The 21,364-nt window shown below is 40.9% G+C and overlaps 1 protein-coding gene across 1 annotated transcript; it reads right to left on the bottom strand.

The window, feature by feature from the left end:
* Positions 1-1,815: 1,815 nt before the first annotated feature.
* On the bottom strand, positions 1,816-15,614 carry MINAR2 (membrane integral NOTCH2 associated receptor 2; the record flags this gene model as incomplete). The annotated part of the gene is made up of 3 exons (XM_079772737.1): positions 15,447-15,614; positions 6,119-6,346; positions 1,816-1,995 (listed from the first exon to the last, which is right to left on the bottom strand). The coding sequence occupies exons 1-3, from the start codon at positions 15,609-15,611 to the stop codon at positions 1,816-1,818; spliced, it is 573 nt and encodes a 190-aa protein (XP_079628863.1). The 5' UTR covers positions 15,612-15,614.
* Positions 15,615-21,364: the final 5,750 nt, after the last annotated feature.

The following is a 21,364-nucleotide window of genomic DNA, read 5'->3' as shown; positions in this document are numbered from 1 at the left end:
TTCCCGCAGGCAGCGGAAACCTGAACATGTTTGAATTCCTCCGAAGCAAACAGTGGGCAGTGACGCTTTGAGAACAGAGTATACAGTTGGCCCTCAAACAACACAGATTTGAACTGTGCAGGTCCCCTTGCAGGTGGATCTTTTTCAATAAATAGCTGGCCCTTCCTATCCATGGGTTTCACATGTGCAGATTCAACCAACAGCAGGTGAAAGCAATATTTTCGCGTCCCCAACCGCAGATTCCCAACTGCAGACGGAAATACTGATTTCAACCTGTGGTTAGTTGAATCTGTGGAAGCAAAGGGCCAACTGTAGTCAAAAGTAATACGTGGATTTTTCATCTGTGTGGGGGTTGGTGCCCCTGCCCCGTGTTGTTTAAGGGTCAACTGTAATAGCAAGTGGTTGTCCAGGAGGTGTGCACAGTGAGGGGACCTGCCCTCAGGGAGTCCCCTGGGCGTTCATTTCTCCTTGTTTCAGTTCTAAATTGGACTGGAACCTATCATAGAGGAGTGGAGGAGTAAGGCATTAAAGGCTGCACATATGCTTAAGACAATTTTTGTGCACAATGATTTTATGGTACAGCATAGCTGCACTTTAATGGACTTTATTTCAAGTTTCTTTAAGAGAAATACAACCAAATGATAATGGCGACCCCAAAGGGCAAAATCTGACTAATGAGAAATGGAAAAAGTCCCTTTGTTGTTTCTTGCACAACATAGTGGGGCTGGGGGAGTTGAAAGAAAAGGAAGGAGTGGAGATGAGGGACTTAGGGAAGGGAGTTCTAAGAGAAAGAGAGGGGTAGTGACTTTATTCATCTGTGGCCAGAACCATGTCCCCAGGTATTTGTAGGCAACATAAGGTGACTCCAGGGTGCCAATAAGCTAGCACATACCGGCAGCAACAACTGCCATGAACTATGGAACTACTTACTGGGAACCAGGCATTGCTCTTACCTGTGTCTCTTATTTAGTCCTCAGGCACGCCATGTTGGGAAGACGATATTATCCCTTCTCGGGAGAGAATAACTTCCCAGGTCCAACAGTTAGCAAAAGGCACAGTTAGGGTTCAACTCCTGTTCTCTTCACAGTATTTCCTCTGCTTTTTAGGGCCTTCCTCTCCTAAGCCATGGTTGGTGAGACATACTTACCGCCTGCCACCAGGGGCCACCACTAACCAATTTGGATCAATTCATAAGCACAATTGGCTCTAAATGTAATTAATTGTATAACTACAGCCTGTCTAAGTTTAGGTCTACTGGAATTACTACATGAAACAGAGGCATTATAAAGGATTACTGGGGAAACAGCAATACGTTTAAAGGAAGTCTCCACTTTCCCCTCTTTCTTTCTGGCTTAAAGAGGAATAAAGGAAGGCAAAACAGCAGAACACAACTCAATAGGCAGTACAACCAGAAGCTTTTACCCTGTGTGCCTGGCAGTTGGTCAAAAAAGGACCTGCTCAACTTTCCTAGTAATGACAGGGGGGTGGGGGAGCAAGGTAACAGTGCTTTAAAGACAAGGTGAATGTAGTTTGAGCATTAAGACAAAACTGTTGACAATTGTTGGTGCTGCTTTGCTGTCTATCAGCGTTTAGTTTGGGTTGTACATAGTAACTTTTCTGTGGTTTCAATCCCCAGAATTCCTTCCCAAAGGACAAACCTGTGGAATCCTTACACAGGTTTCAGAGCACAAAGTAGAAAAGCCAATGAATCTCAAGCAATCAACAATACATTCACACCACCTGAACATGTTTTTCTGCAAATGTTTATTTGAAAATATTTTTAAGAAATTTCAGGTTGTGTCTGTGGCAGTTTCTTTAGGTGAAAAATGTGCTAACAGTCACTATGGAAACCAAGATGCAGGCAACAAGGAGCAAAATCAGACCTATTCGACAGTATTTTGAATGCTTCTCTTGTTCCTCTTCCTTTTTCAATAAGGTATCAAAACCGGGCGTGTACATGTCTCCCAACCAAAACCGTAGGTCATTAGGATTTTCCTAAAAGAAAATTACATGGAGAATAGGCTCAATCAGTGATCAGTACAAGAGTGCAGACAAGACCCCGCCAGAGGTACTGAAGGCCCATGTTCACACTGTCTTGGGTGAGGCTGAAGTGACATGATTCAAATAAGAGAGGCTAGGCTTCCCTGAACAGCACCCACACGGAAGGGCAGCCTCCTGGCTGACCAGGAATCCCTGCGGCTCCAAGCTGTAGGTCTGCATGAGAATTCATTAGGAGGCCTGCATGGTTTATTGACTAAATTGCTCAAGTGTTTCTGCCATCTTTTATGCCAATTTAGTGCCTCTTACATCTCATGAGTAGAGTGTGCCAATCAGGTTAGTGAGTTGAAATAAAATTAAAATTCCTCCCTTGCTTTAGATGAGCCGTCAAGGTTTGATTTTGTTGGCAAGGTAGAGATAAACATATGTGATGAGTTTTTCAGTAAATCCAGGAGCTGACTTACATGGGAGGAGGAGTAAGACTAAGAATCAAGGGTCCCTTCCATGCCTTTTAGGTCGCTGGTCCCCCTTGTAGAGGGTGACAGCATGTTTGGCGTGCAGAAACTTTGGCACTGGTTGGCCTCCTGAAGAAAGAATCCCACATATCCTTCCCCACATCAGCTCCTACACTCCATGTCTGTTTCCTTCACGGGCCTCATCTTCCTTTCAGCTGGACAGAATTGTCTTCAACTCAGCCTCATTCCTGAGTCCAACAAATCACCTGCGAACTCTACTGGTCATACATTAAAATTTTTTTTCTTCTATTTTATCCAGCTATGCTCAGTGCTAAAGAGTCAGTGTCTGTGCCTGGATTCCAGTAAGCATACAACAAATGTATGGTGAACGCTGAAACTCTAGTTTTCAAAAACCCACGTCATTATTTCCCACCTGAATTACTGCAATAGCTTGCAGTTGGACTCTCTCACTCTCTAGTCTCAGTGGACTTAAAGTCAGCCAATTCCCATGGCCAGCTTCGGGGTCAGTGAACTAGTTTCAGGCTCACCAATGCCCAGTAAGAGGCAATGTGCATGCCTGCAGGGGGCTGGATGGATTCCGGCCATGGCAATACAATTCTTCCATCACATCGCTAATAGTTCCAATTTCCTAGCTTTAGGAAAGCTAAAGTATTAAAATAAAATTTGGATGACTGGTGCAAAAGGATAGATTACCGTATTTTCCGGCGTAAAAGACGACTGGGTGTATAAGATTTTCCTGGGTTAAAAGTCAGCTTATACGCCGGAAAGTATGGTATTTAAATTGTCTACTCTTGCCCTTGTGTGTGTCCTCATCAGAGGCCTGCACTTTGCCTGCAAGGTTAATTGCAGTGAGGACTTTCAGAATTCTGTTTAGAGCTTCCCTTCATAGCTAAATATGGGGCTCCTTTTCTCTTTTCTTATTTATAAACTAGAGTCCTGGTGCACAGATTCGTGCACCAGTGGGGTCCCTCAGCCTGGCCTGCACTGTCTCGCAACCTGGGACCCCTTGAGGGATGTTGGACTGCCGGTTTCAGCCTGATTCCCACAGGCTAGGCTGAAGGACTCCACCAGTGCACAAATCCATGCACTGGGCCTCTAGTATACATATAAGATCTTTGGTTAATCTCTTCCCACCCTTCCTCCTCTCCTCTCCCTTCTGAGATTCATCAGTCTGTTTCATGTTTCCATGCCTGTGCATTGAGCATCTACCCCTGGTGGTCAGTGTGTGTCATAGCTACCAGTCGAATGGTCGAACTGTCCCTTAGGCTTTTATATGTATATACTAGAGGCCCGGTGCATGGATTCATGCAGGAGGGAGGGTGGTCCCTCAGCCTGGCCTGCACCCTCTCGCAATCCGGGACCACTCGGGGGATGTAGAAATGTGCCAAGTGGCAGGCAGCCAGGGAGGAGCCCAAGCCAGCGCCACGCCACTCACACTCATCCTGGCCTGCTGTGCCTGCTGCCACTGCTGCTGCTTGGTAGCGCTGCTGCAGAGTCAGGAGAGGCTCCGGCCGCCGCAGCTGCGCTTATCAGCCGTGAGCCCAGCTTCTGGCTGAGCAGCACACCCCTGTGGGAGTGCACTGACCACCAGGGGGAAGCTTCTGAATTAAACGTCTGCCCACTGATGGTCAGTGTGCATCATAGCAACTGGTTGACCGGTCATTCCGGTCATTCTGTTGTAACAGTCACTTAGGCTTTTATATATATAGATAGTTTCTTAGCAATTTAGAAAAAAGAGAGTAGCCTAAGAGACTTAAAACTATTATGGCCATGGTGGTGAAAAGTTTTCAGAAATAATTTAGGGGCTCTGTCTGCTAAACAAGAGGTATGAATAGGCAAAGGTGAGGGGAGAAGTTGAATTAATGAGGTATTCATTAATAGGAATAAATTACAATCAAAACAAAAGTCATGACTTCCAGAAGCATCCCTCAAGAATGCAAATGAGCCTGTGACCTGAGGGGCCACTGCTTTGCAGTGAGCGATTTCATGTAGAGGATTGGGGGGAGGGGGTATTTCCCTGGTTATAGAAAAGCAATATAGCCATCATCCTCATGTTTGAGCTTCCTAAACATAACTCATGGAATTGTCCAACAGAAAAATTACTCCTCATTGCCAATAATGTTCAATTTCCTTATTCTTACATTCAAACAATTTCTTTTAGTCTGTTTTAGCCTTATTTTCCCATTATTCTATTACTTCAGCGGCAGCGCCAGCAAAACTAGACTGCTTAGTCTGACAAATTCTCTAACTTTCTTGTACTTGTGCCTTCCCTCTTGCTACGCCTGACAGAAGAGCCCACCCCCACACCACACTTATGCAAACCAGCTATAGCTTTTGAATGCTCCACATCTTTCAAACCCAGCATAAATTAACTAACCCAATGTGACTTTGTTCTCTTCTGAATTTGCACAGCACTTTCTACTACCACGATGGGCACAGTCCTCTCTCTCAATCTTGTCGCTCTACCTGGTTCTATAGTTACTGTTTGTTACTCCGCTCAGTTAAATGAACTTTTTGAGGCAGGGACAGTAACATTTATCTTTATAGTCCCCTTGACATTCATGAAAACGACAAAGAAAAGGGGCTCTCGTGTACAGTCAGGACATGTTTGTGAAGTAAATCAATACATTTTTCCTACTTGTAGGAAGTGACTTCTTAGAGGTTGATCTTCAGGCTCCTGATAAAAAACACATGATTATTGTTGCTATGGGGGAGCATCTGTTATGGAAACTTCTCTGGAAAAGAGACTACATTAAGGAGAAGATACATTACATCTACGAGGAGATTAAGAAACTTCAAAGACTCTGGACAATGAGATATTTCAAGGAGTGCACATTTGAGGTTTTTAAAGTGTAAGATTTTAAGAGGACATAAGGCTGTTCCCTGCAAAAGTCTTTAGATGCTTAATGTATGAACAGATATGCATAAAGGGTACTTGGAAACCGGCAGGGCTTCCTGGCCCCAGGGCAGCAGAGGCAAGCGGAGGCTGGGAAGGAATCCAGTCCACTCAGAAAAGAGAGGGCCACTCTCCTGCTTTTCAGGTATTTCTAGATCTTCTCTGTGATGGGTGACACTGGGCGTGGGATAGGAGTGGGGTGGGGGGACTTAAGTTGGGTGAATGAGTTCATTGCATATTTTTTCTGTGTTGAAATGCTTTTGTTTTGTTTTGTTTTGTTTTGTTACTGAGACACAGGAAAGAGTCCAAAATGTAAGTCCGCAATCTTAAATCACTGAGTGGGCTTGGAATGAAATGATCTTTGATGAGAACTGCCTTGCACAGTGCCGAAGACAGAACATTGAATCAGTATTTTTTGAATACATGTTGAACAAGAGATTCATAAGTATTCATGAACACAGGTGGTCACACAACCATGGGAAAACATACATAATTTGGCAAACTAACTTTCAAAAAACTTTTCCCTCCAGGTAAACCTTGTTTCTGTGCCACATCAAATTTGTTGTAAAACTCAAAACAAATAAAAAAACACAAAGAGAGGAGAGAACAAGGGAAGCCGGAGGCTAAAATGGAAACCTGGAGGCTTTGTGCCCAGTGAAGAATGCCTGTCACCGCAACACCCATGTTGTTTAGGATAGTTAACTGATCTCCTCCTTCAACTGAAGGACTGACTCTTTGCCTTGAGTACCTTCAGATGCCCAGAAAGGTTTGTGTGCAGGGAACGCTTGTCATATTCTTCGATGGTCCATGAAGGATTCTTTTTCCTTTCTTCCATAGCTTCCTCCAAGCTTATGTCACCATATAGTGGGTTATTCTTCAGAACTGATGAGAGAGATGGTGGGGGCCTATCTACGAAGACAGCACCCTTCACACTGGATCCCCTCATTCGTTGAGCAGTAATATTCTTCTTTTCTCTCTGTTAGGAGGCAGAGACAAGGCTTCTATTACCAACGGGCCACTGATGACGGAGAATGTAATAGGAAAGAACTGTACCCCAAAATGTGTTGATTCTGCCTGGAAACCCTACAGATTAGGATAATGAGGAAAGGAGTCTGGGATCTAGTTTCACCTAGAATTCTATTTCATTGAGCTCTTTCTTTTTAAAAAAATATTTTTATTGATTTCAGAGAGGAAGGGAAAGGGAGAGAGAGATAGAAACATCAATGATGAGAGAGAATCATTGATTGGCTGCCTCCTGCACACCCCACCCACATTGGGGATCGAACCCACAAATCAGGCATGCGCCCTGACCAGGAATTGAACCGTGACCTCCTGGTTCTTGGTTGACAGTCAACCACTGAGCCATGCCGGCTGGGCCATTGAGTTCTTTCTTTGCCTATAATCTTTTTGGCTTCAGTAATCATTCATTAAAATGCTATTTTATAACTATGGAGAAAGAGCACTGTTCTTTAATTCAAATAGTAGAATTCTGAACAAAGCCATTTTTCCCCAGCTCACTTGCATTGAGATTTAATGACATTTCATTTCTATTTGTGCATTCCATGACTGATAAGAATAATATTTAATATTGCTCTATTAACCCAGCAAAGTCAAGATTAAAAGGCATTTATAGACATGCCTTGGCTTTTGTGAAAATTCTCTTGGGACTCCTATTTCAGATACTTGGAGAAATGGACTAAGTTAGCATAGCACTCCTATCTGTGTCTAGAGACGAGCTGGCTTAGATGGCTCTAATATTAACCTTCAGATTTTAAAAAAACATTTTAATTGAAGCATAATATACATAAAGACAAGTACACATATCATAAATAAACCACATAAACCTTAAGATTCTACCAAGGAACAGAACATTGTCAGCATGCCTCATGCTGGCTTCCAGTCATTATCCCTCACTCTGCCCAAGGATAACCAGTATTCCAAATTTAACAGTGTAAGTCAGTTGGACTTTTTTTTTCATTTTATATAAATGGAATCATATAATGTGTGCTTTTTCTATGTCTAGTTTGACCTCAGTTTTTTCCTTTCCTTTTTTCCCCTTATGACTACAAAGCTATCATGAGGGAGAAAATGTTTAAGTTAAAATTTGTTCATTGACCAAATATAATTGAGAAGAAACAAAAAACTTATAGCATAATGCTTCATTTATCATGGGCATCAAGGGAGAGGAATTCCACATAAGTTAATTTTCAGAAAACTTAGGCTTACCCCTTAAAAACTGGCAGCAAATTTCATTAATTTATAGCAATTTTTAAAATAAATGTGTTTCACAAAACAGAGAAGATTCAATAGTAGCAATAAATATTCCTCTGTATCATATTTATGATCACAAATAGGTTGATTCCCTCAGCATCTACTAGGGTATGTAGGTCATGTTAAATATGTATTTATATATGCTAAGTTGTAAACTAATATTACATAGTTTCCTTTTGAAATGGCTAGTGGTCCCAAAAAAATCATCTGTATAAAACCTTTCACATTCTCTTTGGTCTTAGGTTTTCCTAATTTTCTTAATCCATACTTTTTTTTTACATAATTAGAGATAAACTTGGAGATCTTATCTGACTTTACTAGGTTGTTAGCATGCTCAAAATCAATTTATATTCTGTAATACTGAAGTTTGCAGTGAAATAATAAATCACCTTGACTTAGTATTTCTCTTTAAGATGGATGACCTCATGAAAATGTTTCTGATTTGAGGAAAAACAATTTGATATGAAATTTAGATCATTTCAGATTAGCATAATTCTGACTCAAGCTTTTTCCTTCAAGGCTAGACATCTTTGATCATCTTTGAGGAGGAATAATTCTTCTGACATTGATAAATTGGCTATGTCAGTTTTCTTGCCTGCTAGACTATTCCTTGAATTTCTTAAACAAGGAAGTTCTATAAATGAGGAAACAGTTTCAGGGTAAAGAAAAAATAATACATTCTATTGCAATGTATAAGGACCTTGAAAAACAAATATGTAAAACATAGCAAAATAACCAGGGCTATATTCTAGAACGACATTCAAGTTCTTAATTCTAAATCACATTCTTGAAAGTCTGAGATTTCTCCTCAAACATGGTGCCATTTATTTTTGTGTTGCATGGCAATCTCATGCCTGAAAGACATATGCTTAAAAAATTAATAGTATAGTTTTATTAAGAATTTGATGGCTGGGTAAAAGTACTAATTATGGTTGGAGTTCATTTATACTTTTATAATATTTTTCAAATAGCTTAAGAAAGAAAAAAAAAGCATGTATTTGATTCCAACTCTTCACCCACATTTTAGATAGATTTTATTTAGCAAAGAAAAACGCAATAGTAATTCCATTATTTTAGGTATTTGGATTGTAAGTAACTTACATTTTAAAATGTTTATGCAAAAAAGTAATATTTTAAAACTTACTTAACCTTTTTTGGCATTAACCATTATCTAGTCCATTTATTCTTTATTAATTTATTATTTATACCATTTATGTATAAGTAACTTATCATTCAATAACAAGAGTAAAATAGAAGACGTATTTAGACAAATAAAAAATGAGAATATATCATTAGTAAGCCAATAAAGAAGGAATCTCTAAAAAATGTACTTCAGGCAGAATAAAATTAGTACTAGAAGGAAAAAATAAGGTGCAAAAAGGAATGCTGAGCAAGAAAACAAAAAAGTAAAAAAAGAAAATTGATAAATATATGTATAAATCTAAGAAAGCATTGATTTTATGGTAAAATAGAAATCATTCATATGTGATTTTTTAAAAATATATTTTATTGATTTTTTACAGAGAGGAAGGGAGAGGGATAGAGAGTCAGAAACATCGATGAGAGAGAAACATCGATCAGCTGCCTCCTGCAACTCCCCACCGGGGATGTGCCCGCAACCAAGGTACATGCCCTCAACCGGAATCGAACCTGGTACCCTTCAGTCCGCAGGCCGACGCTCTATCCACTGAGCCAAACCGGTCAGGGCCATATGTGATTTTTTAAAATAAGAGACAGCTAAAACATTGAACAGTAACAAACATTTTTTTTTAGGACACTAGGAAATCATTTCAGTGATAGCACAGAGATATTACTAAAACATGTATTGCTTAATTCATTAAAGCAGTAGAAAAATATAAGAGAAAGTAAAAAAAAAAAAAGACAAGAAAAATAAACAAAATGGGGGGGAGGCCTCAGGAAAATAGGAAAAAAAATAGAAATAATCACATTAAATGTAAATAGACTAAACCCTCTATTTAGATGACAGATTGTCAGATTATCTTAAACATTAAATTTAGTTATATAATATTTACAGGAGAAATACCTAAAATATAAGGACTCAGAAAGAATAAGAGTGAATGAAGGTAAAAAGTAATATAGCAGGCAAATGTAAACAAATGAAAGTTGTTGGGTATTATGGTGACTGGTTAAATGCACACCAATTTTGTTTTCCCTTCTTGAATTTAAACTGGGGCAAACTTATATTTTTAAATATGTTTTAACTGATTTTTAGAGAGAGAGGAAGGGAGATGGATAGAGAGAGAGAAACATCGATGAGAGATAAACAAATCCGCTGCCTCCCACATGCCCCTCACTGGGAACTGAGCCCACAATCTGGGCATGTGCCCTGACTGGGAATCAAACTGGTGACCTCTAGGTTCCTGGGTTGATGCTCAACCACTGAACCACACCAGCTGGGCTGGAGGCAGCTTTTTTTCTAGTTGATCATTTATGGATAAAATAACAGAGCCTATAGATCCAAGCCTGGCTCTTGAAATCTATCACAAGATTTATTTTCTTCACTTTCCTTCTTTTCTATCACTATAAGCTAGGGTCTGAGATGGCAGAGCTACAAACACAAAGAACTTGAAGCCTTGGGTTACTGCTTGGAAGAGCCGCCCCCAAAACACACCTGCTCTTCCTCAGACTTTTCATGAGCAAGAATGTTTTTTCCTTTATAGTAACTGATAGTCTTTGGGGTATTTATCATCACAGTGTAGCCTATTGTACCCCTCCTAACACACAAGTGGCATCCTGAAATTCCACAAATGTGTGGCATTGGCTTAACAGTCAAGTGGTAGAAAAGGATAAAGCAATATCAGAAGCTGGAATGATGCCTTTTCACATCCTAAAATGAAAATCATTTGGTAAAAATATCATCTGTGGCCACTGGAATAATCACCTGTAGCTCTAGGAGAAATACTTACACATTATCAGAGCGTTCATGTACATATAATGATGCTACAAGAATCAGAGCATTGGTGTAATACAAGAAAGAGATGAGATGAGAGAAAGAACTGGACACTGTGCAAGAAGAAATCAGAGTTTAGAAATTTTATGCCTTCTACTGTTTAAAATCTGACTGTTTATAGACCCAAAAACTGATATACAGACTTTTTTTTTTAAGCATTGAGCCAAAAAAGTCCATTAAAATGTCTCAGCTGAATGAAGTGACTCGGGGTAAAGATTATGTTTAGGGTGTGGTTTCATAACTAATCCCTGACAGCCTCCAGGTGGCTGTCCTCGAGTCAACGGACGGAGAAAGGGAGGCAGAAAAGCAAGGCTTACACTAACAAATAGCTTACTAATTTTTGTAAGATATGTATTACCAAAGAAACCACTACCCTACACCTACAAATTTTTGATTGTTTGAAATTAAAAAAAAACAACAACAAGACAAGGCAACAACAATAACCCTAGGCCTCCAAATAACCAGGAGTAGGAGTAAACTTTGAATCTTTATACAGGCTTGAAGGAGGGCCCACTTCTGATATGGATAAAGAGAATAATGAGCAAGGGGATGTCTCCTAGAGTCTATGGACCTAGACGAGGACATAGTCTAGGATCTAGACTATGGAACCAAGGACTTCAGAGAACAACGCATCAGGAGGTCTCAAAAGCAGAAGCATCCCAATCAATCTTCCCCACCTCCAAGGAAGAAGGCCACACACACTGTTCCCAGCGGGATCCCAGAATTACTGTGGTGTCTTTCCCTTTTCCCATTCAGCAAGGGAGACATGTATATATTGGTTTACCAGAATGATAGCCTGTGGCAGAGCCTGGCTAGATACTCACCAAATTCACTTCTTTTCCATGGGCATACAACAGCCAAGCAAGGAAAGGTGATTAAGAAATAAACCCAGTAAAGAACAGTGTCTAAAAGTCAGGGGAGAAGAGCCTCTTACCCTGGGCCTGTTGCTCCAGCTCACAGGTTTAGTGTGGAATGTTCCCGGGTTCTGAAACAGAGGTGATAGAAGCCAAGAAAAGATAGAGCAAAGGGATTAGTCAGAAAGTATTCTGAAGTCTAACTACTAATCAGAAAAAAAGGCCCACCGCAATATCTGCAAAAACATATTTTATCATTTAAACTGAATAAAAAATCAGCCCTTTCCTTTCATTACCTCGTTTTATAAAGGGATTGGCAGAAATATGTAGAGTACAATTCCAAGTGCCTTCATCAGACGCATGCCCCAAATAATTTTAACAACCAGAAACATTAGATTTTGGAGAAAGTTTGCTCAGTGCACTGAGATGAAATTTGTTGTGAAGCTTCTTTATATCTCTAGTGAGGGAACTTAAGGAATATAAACATAGTAGAATAAAGGGATATTTACTTGTACCCTCTGCAAATATGGGTGACCTGAGTATCTGCACAGAAGGGAGTTGACTGGGGCCATTGGCGAGCCTGTGAACCTCAGCGCTCCCTTTTCTTTTTTCTTTTTCTTTCTTTTTTTTTTTTATAAATATATTTTATTGATTTTTTTACAGAGAGGAAGGGAGAGGGATAGAGAGTTAGAAACATCGATGAGAGAGAAACATCGATCAGCTGCCTCCTGCACACCTCCTACTGGAGATGTGCCCGCAACCAAGGTACATGCCCTTGACCGGAATCGAACCCGGGACCCTTCGGTCCACAGGCCGACGCTCTATCCACTGAGCCACACCGGTCAGGGCATGCGCTCCCTTTTCTTTATGCACCGTATTGCTTCAGCTCATTAAAAAAATGGCACAGGGACTCAACTCTGAAAGTAAAATGTGCATTTTTAAAAATCTTAAATACAAATAAATCATGAATGTAAATGATACATACAAGGTGTCCCAACAATGTATACATACTTTGAATAATTATAAAGGCAGTGCTTACTAAAATCCATTTCATTTTCAAAATATAATAGAACCCTGACCGGTTTGGCTCAGTGGATAGAGAGTGAGCCTATTGACTGAAGGGTCCCAGGTTCGATTCCGGTTAGGGGCATGTACCTTGGTTGTGGGCACATCCCCAGTAAGGGGGTGTGCAGGAGGTAGCTGATCAATGTTTCTCTCTTATCGATGTTTCTAATTCTCTATCCCTCTCCCTTCCTCTCTGTGGAAAATCAATAAAAATATATATTTTTTAAAAACAAACAAACAAAATGTAATAGAATCTACTTAAAGTGTGTATACATTTGTTTGGGGCATCCTGTATATTTAAGAATTCAACTTCATACTTGGGGGATCAAGGGGATTTTTGTTTTAACTGCTGAGTTACCAGCAATTTTGAAGGCAATGTTTGTAGGTTAAATCCTTTGACATTCCTTGAGGTAGTCTGTGTCCCAAACACCATACACCTACCTAGGGTGGTATAATACCAAATGATAAGCTGACACAAATCTGAAATTTGTGTGGATTTCAGGTGAGTATAATATCTACTGCTTGAGTTAGCCATGTAGCTTGACAGATGTATTAACTATATCCTCCAACACCACCATCTACACACAAACACACACACACACACACACACACACACACACACATCCATCCACAGTATAAATCAAATAATGCAAGTGATATTACCTGCTTATAATGAAAAGATAATTTCAAGACATTTTGAATATTGACAAATGATGATAATAATAATGCACATTTCTTATACTTGTATAGAAAATCCTTTTTCTCAATTGCTTTTGTCATATTTTATTTGTTCTCAGTTTTAAGGAAATATGTAAAATGAATATTATTCTAATTCTGCAAGTAGAAATAAACTGAAGCATGGACTGAATAAGGGCCATAACAGATGTCTCTCACACTGTCTTGCTGAGGATATGACACAAGAAGCCAAATTTCTAACCTCTTTATTCAATGTTTAATGTCTCCCCAATAGAGTGAGGGTTTTAAATTAAGAACTATTTGACAACTGCCACCTGTGTATCCCAACACCTCAATTCACTTGGTATATACAGCACCTTCTTCCAGTTATCATTATAGTTACTGAAAAATTTCATGTGTCCATTTCTTTATAGATTTATTTTTTTATCCAAAGAATATATCATTCCCAGATTTTAAGATTCAGCCAAGGAGAGAAGAATTACTTATTGACATATTGCAAACTGAAGTAGTAAATATAATTGTTGTTACTCATAATTTGTGCTACACCTACCCAACTACCTGAATTTGTAATTGATTTACACCCCCATGCATTATTTCAATAGTAAATTGGCCTTTTTTCAATCATTTAATATTTCTTTTTAGGGAAGAAGGATAACAATTTTACCTGCAGTTTACAATTACCAATAACTTATTCAAGGACATAAGAAGCAGATATTTTTTTACCTCCTTGGTTTTTCCTTGAATAACTATTTCAACCCAATAGAGGCTGTGGAAAAATATACCCTTTAAAATTTTGCATTTCATTCAGATTTTGGAATAATATTCAACAGAGCTTGAAACTGTGAAGTTCCACATGAAGAAAATAGGTCAACTCCAGTACCAAACAAAAGATGTTAGATGTATGTGTTCCAACCTGAAAGGAATTTATTGGATATGTTTTCTTAGACTTAACTTCATAGCATAAGAAAGCCAAGGTTTTCTTAACTGATTTTTGAATCATTTTATTCCATGATATAAACAAACAGTATCTAAAGGAGGGATTTCATTGCACTTAGCTTAAAACTAAACAAAACACAAAAGTAATAACCAAAAAGGTGCATATGATGGGCAGGAGGATTTTGAGGATTCCAAATAGAAAAGATGCAACAATTTTAAAAAGTCAGTTGTCATAATAAGCTGCCTTACCATGGAAATAAATTAAAACCCTTATAGGTGGAGGAAACACTTACATAATCATTTGAGTGTACTTGATTTTGAATGATCTCATGATAAAGGTCCCCAGGAGCCCACAAAACGCACCACAAAGGAGTCACTTTACACCAGGACTCATGAGTAGCAACTGTTTCTTAAAAGAAAACAAATTTCTGTTCAGGGAATTTGAACCACTCCAAAGGATTTAATGACTTGCAGGGGTTTGTGGGTCAGTCACATCTGTTCTGAAATGCAATGCTTCTTCCTGTTTCTAAATGGACTAACCCTTAACCCCATTAGCCCTCACATCTTAAAACAAAGATTATTCCTGTTTCATGAGCTGGGCAGCAGTCAGGGCCTTTATGTTTATTCCAGCACATGGAACTCATCACAGTTTTATTCTCTCCTGGTCAGCAAAAGGAAGGAAGATGCAAAAGAAGAAAGCAAGAAATCAAGTCTGCATTAGGTTGGAAGACCTGGTTGGTATGTCCTTCCATGTGGAGGGACTAAGAGTGTCTAAAATAACAGCCACCTTTACAAGGTGGAGAGTTCCTGCTATATCCTCTCCTTCCATCCTTAACTTTCCATTTCCCTGTCGTGAGTCTTTCCTGCACGAAATGAAAGGCAGTTGATCTGAAGGAGGTGTATGAGCCTCCAGCGTTAGCTTCTGATGCTTCGTGCTTAGAATATACCAAAAAAATGGAGCTAGGTTTTCCCTCCAAAACCTTATTTGCAAATTGGTTTGAAAAATCCTGAGAGGAGTAAAGTGAGGGCTAGGCAAACTCTAAAATGAAGACATGCTGGGAAGCTAATGTTTGGAGGGGAACGAATGGGTGGGAGAATTCACATCTTTTATAAAGTGATCGGCGAGTTTCTTACGTTAAGGAAGAAAGACCTTTTCTCTGTGGCAAGAATGAGTAAGCTACCTTGCCCTCGGGTCCCTCCAGGCTTCCTTTTGCACAAATGCTGAAATGGCAGGGAGCGAGAAAGGAGCACCCCGACCCTGCCCTCGGGCTCCCAGATCGTACCTGTGAGTAGACGAGGTTTTGCCAGTGCTGTGCAGCCGGGTAGTTCCCACCCGGAAACCTCACCAGGCTGGCCTGAAGGAGGGCTGAGTTCCTCATTAACAACTTCACGTCCAGCTGCAGGAATTTGTCAGGATGGTTGTTATTTGGCAAAGCAGAGAGATCCATGTCTCCCTTCGTCTACGGTAGGAAACAAAGGCAAGTGAGGCTGGTCCCGTCAGACTCGTCCATTATGAATGAGCCTGAGGATTCTCCTACTGGCACGTGAAACCAGCTCTCAGCTGTACTCCGATGCCACGCTCAAAATGACACACCAACACACAGGAACAGTGCAGCACCCTGCCTTGTTTTTCACCACACACACACACACACACACACACACACACACACACACACATTTAGGATGCTTGAATGGGGCTACACATTAAAATTAATAGGATGCCAAAATTAGATATGTGTAGCACCTAATGCCTCTCCATACAGAGCCAGAAATAACAGTTTAATAAAGAAGAGCTATTCTTTGGAGAAAGACTGCCAGAATTTCAGTATCATGGTCCATAATTTGGAGCACATGAGGTAGTTACCTATAGAGACATAACTTAATTTTTCTCTCTGATCATTACTAAGCTAACCCGGCAGACTTGGCCCTGCCCTCGCAGCCTCACATGTGATAGGCAAGATCTTGTTTCTTCTCATCTTTTCACTCCCAGAGTCTCAGGCTCAGGTGAAACCTAATCGTGTTTAGCTTGTCAGCTTCGTTTTGAGTAGAGAAATGGCAAGCATTTGCCTCTTAGTTTGCTACAGTAAATTAGTGTTCCAACCTACTGTCTTAACCCATTCACTACCTGACGCCCCTGTGACTTCCTACCTGCATACACTCCTACGAGGTGTCTGGTGTCCGCACAGTACATTTGGAACCAAGCGGGAACATGGCTGACGTGCTGTCCTAAGCGAACCCATCTGCTGGTCAGGGAGCCAAGGTGGGAGTGAAGCTACAGACAGTGTACTAAGTCAGGAAGTGATGATGACTTTAATGGAGATAAGCTCCCTTGTTTGAAGCCATTCTGCCTTAGGGAACCCATACTTCTCAGTGGGAAAGGACTGATTTCCATCTAGAGGGAGAGAAAACCTTCCTACTTGCGAGAAGGCAAAAGATAGACACACCAGCAGTTCTAAAAGACGTAAGTTGTTTGTTCTGTTTGCACCTCTGTAGACCCATCTGACTCAGCAGGAAGGTTTCCCTTCCAGGGGGAATGGTTACATGTGGAATGCATCAGCAGCACATTTCAGGAGAGTGCCATAGAGCCATATAAGAATCAGCAGCCAGGATGTTCTCGAATTGAGCAAGACACTGGAGAGTACTGACTTTCTCTATAGCAATAAGCACGAGGGTGTTAAAAAAAACACACAACCAAAACATCTGTCCTACTTATGACTGTAAAACTGGATTAAGCAATCAACACTTTCTATAAGAATTTTTTGGACCAAACTCTCTCTCTCTGTCTTACAATATTAGAAATACATCTGGGTGGTTTTATCAATACATTGACTGGATAAAAGTACTTCATAATGACAATAACCAGTTCAATCATAAGTGTTTCAAGAATCAAGTGTATTATGTGCATGTGCTTGGTACTTTCTGGAATTTTCTGGTTGCTGCCAGAATACATCTAATGAACAAATATTTCTCAGGCTGTTTGCTTTTCCTAAAAGATTCTTTGGGGAATAACAAACATCTTCAAGGAGAACCTAACTTCTTTTTGGCTCTCTATATTGGCAAGTGGAGACACCGAACTTAGATCCAAATATATTGATTAGGCCAGGCCTTTTTCTTAGCCAGATTATGAGGTGGGTGAAACAAGCCTTTAGTTTTCCTTGGGCGGCCTTCCTTCAGATTTCTCCACCATGCTCTAGATGCCCAGAGGGTTGTATACTGTCTTTTCGTTTACAAATCGTTTAGTCCAGACTCCATCTTTCCCCACCATCCTTCCCCCCACCCCCCAACCATCAGTTCTTCTCACTACTACCCCTGTAGGTATCCCACGTGGCTGACAATGAAGAAATCAGTCCTTCTCCCCACTCCCTTGTACTGGCCATAACCCAACCCCAACCCCTGTGCCTCTACTTGTGTCAGTCCTCCCGTCTAGAAACATTTCTCCACAGCCCTGGTTACTGACCACCTCTAAACATCCTTTATGGGTCATCTCTAGTACTTAGCCTCTCTTTCACAAAACCTTTCCATATGTTCCTTAGTAGGAATGATTTTCCTTCCTTTGAAATCTTAGGGTGATTTGTTTATACTCTCATCTTACTATCTGGTGTTTGATTATGAATTTCACTAGAGGCCCGGTGCACAAAATTCATGCACTGGGGGGGAGGTGTCCCTCAGCCCAGCCTGCACCCTCTCCAATCTGGGACATCCCTCTCACAATCCAGGACTGCTGGCTCCTAACAACTCGCCTGCCTGCCTGCCTGATAGCCCCCTAACCGCTCCCCTGCCAGCCTGATTGAGGCCTAACTGCTCCCCTGCCGGCCTGATTAACACCTAACTGCTCCCCTGCAGGCCCGATCGCCCCCAACTGCCCTCCCCTGCCGGCCATCTTGTGACAATGTGGGGGTGACCATCTTGTGGGGGCAGTCATCTTGTGGCAGCCATCTTGTGATGACGTGGGCGGCCATCTTGTGATGATGTGGGGTGGCCACCTTGTGACAACATGGGGGTGGCCATATTGTGATGACGTGGGGGGCACCCATCTTGTGACATTGTGGGGTGCCCATCTTGTGCCGACATGGGGGGCAGCCATCTTGTGGTGGCCATCTTGTGACGACATGGGCGGCCATCTTGTGATGACGTGGGGTAGCCACCTTGTGACAACGTGGGGGTGGCCATATTGTGATGACGTGGAGGCGGCCATCTTGTGATGACATGGGGGGTGCCCATCTTGTGACATTGTGGGGTGCCCATCTTGTGACGACGTGGGGGTGGCCATCTTGTGACAACATGGGGTGGCCATCTTGTGACGTGAGGGCATGAGGGTCAATTTGCATATTACATCTTTATTATATAGGTTACTTATCCTACAATGAGTCTCTATACTAGGTGATACATTACAAAAGGGTCCTATTGGATGCTTCCTTCCACACATGAATCATTTCTGTAGACCCTCATGAAGCTTTTTGCTCAACAAATAATGATGGTTCTACTCTAACTGGAAATGGATAATCCCCTTCTTTGTGTGATTCTGGGTTAGAATTGGCCAAAAGAGGAACTTGCATGGCATTTGGAAGGCAAAGTGGAAGCAGCATTCATTAATCCAAAAGTCTTTTTGTAATCAGATGCAGGGACAGAGGGAGGCACAGGTGCTTGGCAGGTTCCAAGTGGCCTTTGCTTTCTTGAGCTCCTTGCCCATTTATTTTTTCCAACTGTTGGACCTGCTGACTAACAGCAAACTCAGGTCCACCACCAGATGTTTGGCTGTGGACCTACAAAGGAGGGGAGTATACAGAGGCAACAGCATCCTACAGACATCTTTACAAGTCACCCTTTCATAGTCATACTGACCTGGATGTGCCGGGCTGCTCAGATCAGTTGGGGACTCCTGATTCTCCAACTCTTCTCATGGATCTTCCCCGGCTCCTCCTGATTTTATGAATTCGAATCCGTTATCCCATAAAACTCCAACACTGTTTGGCTGACTGAACCATGACAATTACCAGTACAAAAAATAAATGTTTCCAAGGAAGAGAATTTAAAAAATGAAACCTGGAATTCGTTCTCTGTTCTGACTAGACTCAATGACATTAGTGACCCTCTTTCCAGTAAGTTGGACACTGGTCATCCATGGCACAAAATGCCAACATGGTTATTTAAATTCTCACCATCTGGAGTGAAGTGCCTATAGAAAGCAAGTACCTGCTGCACAAAATCTTTTTAATAGAAACAAAGAGAATAATGACCGTGGGGTTGATTCATTGCTCCTAAAAAGACTAGAGAAGTTAAAGAGAGAAATAAGCATGAGGTTTAAAAGTCACAGCTCAGGGTCTAAGCTGGGACCTAGAAAGCTTACATTGACTATCTTGAAATAAAAACTTTTCAGCTCTACTGCTCATGTTCCACCATCTGTCATGTCTTCTAAATCTATATCCAGATCAGGTCCCGGGAGATTCAAGGGGGCCAGACAAAAAGTGTGACTTCTGAAGTGGTACCATACATATCAAAAGAACTGCAGGATTTCACTAATTCATATTTACTGAAACCCAAAGTATATGTTTCGGGATGTTTCTTAAGAGGGTTATGTTAGGATGGAAAGCATACAATGTTGAATTAGCCTAAATGTTTTTGACATGGGTTCACTAAGGAGAAATTCTAGAAAGTATTGGTTGATGTGGCTGGGAGTAATTCTATCAATTTATCTGAAAACCGAACCCAATGGTTGTCCATACTGAATGAAGTTGAGATGCTAAATAAAACATACTTGCTATAAGGTACTATAGAGGGAGGGATACAAATGTTTAGGGAGATTGGTTTTAATATGATAGACGTGTTCACTCACCAGTTCCATATGACCCCTCAGTGTATCTAGATGGCACTCCCTTCACTAAGGCTTTGAAAAATTCATTGTTGAAGGCAGCATTGGAATCCCTAAAGAACTCTCAAGTGGCTAGTCTGCAAATGTCAGGAATGACATTGAGAAATGCTGCCATTGAACTGGGCTTTCTGAATTTAATGAGAATATGGAATACCATAAGGGCAGGAACCAAATGGCTGAATTTCACCGCCAAAGACCAGGAAAGCACAGTTACCATAAAGGGCATTTAGAGTCAAAGGGGTAGAGGGAATGGTTTGACCGGCAAAGATTTTTGGTATTGCGTAATTGATCATGGAGTCCTAGGACTGAAATAGATACACATTCTACTAAAGTCTTGTATTTGTATAAGCACGAAGTTTCTAGTCTTAGTGAACAGAAGTCTGATTTGACTCACCACAGCAGGGAATTGCATTCCTAGATCAAATTTCACATGAGAGCAGGTTCACAGATCCAGAACTCCTTGAATGAAGGGGAGGCCAGATCCTTTGAGGAAAACTTTTGTTACACTCTCCAAAACCCATATTGTTAATCTACCTTCTAGTCTTTCTTGATGGGAACTATATATTGGGGAAAGAAAAATAGTCTGACTTTTTGATGATTCCTGGATTCTTGGTGACACTACATTGCCGCTGCAGTCCCACAGTCAGAGCAAAGGCTGATGGAAGTCAGATAATTGGATCAAGCTTGCCTTACGTGTCTCTTAGTGGACTCAAGAGTCCCTGAGCCCACCCCATAGTAACTTCCCTAATTCTGGAAGGTCTATTTGAAACAGACATAGTCAAAAGACTTGGGTGGTGAGCACCATATAGTACACAGATGTCGTATTGTAAAGTTGTACACCTGAAATTTATATAATGATATTAACCCATGTTATTCCAATAAATTTAATTTTTTAAAAAATAAACTGGCAAAAACCCCTCCTCCCCTCTTTGGTGCCATGATCTGTGGCATGAGGGCTTTCATGGTAGTAATGCCAATGGAAGCACCAGACATAAAGAAGCCAGATGACCCTACACACGCAGAGCGTTGTATTACAGGTGAGGGGCCCCCACTGAGGGACTGTGAAACTTGTATGATGAGAAATAAACACGTCTGCCCTTTGCTCCAAAGAGAGACACCAATTTCATCTTCCAAAGCTGGTCACCATACAAACATCCCTTAGAAGATATTCCAGAACAAAAGCAGACAGTGCCAAGACTGTGGAAACATGAGAGACCTATGAAGAATTGCCTCCCAACAGGAAATTTCACATATTTTATTGCAAAAAAAAAAATCTAAGAAATCATGTGAATCATGTACAATATTTTCTCACAAGAAAAAATTTAAGCTGTT

The sequence above is a fragment of the Cnephaeus nilssonii genome (assembly GCF_951640355.1).
Source record: "Cnephaeus nilssonii genome assembly, chromosome: 5".
NCBI classification, from domain to species: Eukaryota; Metazoa; Chordata; class Mammalia; order Chiroptera; family Vespertilionidae; genus Cnephaeus; species Cnephaeus nilssonii.
Note: the sequence above shows the minus strand (reverse complement) of the source record. Positions and strands in the feature narration are given on the sequence as shown.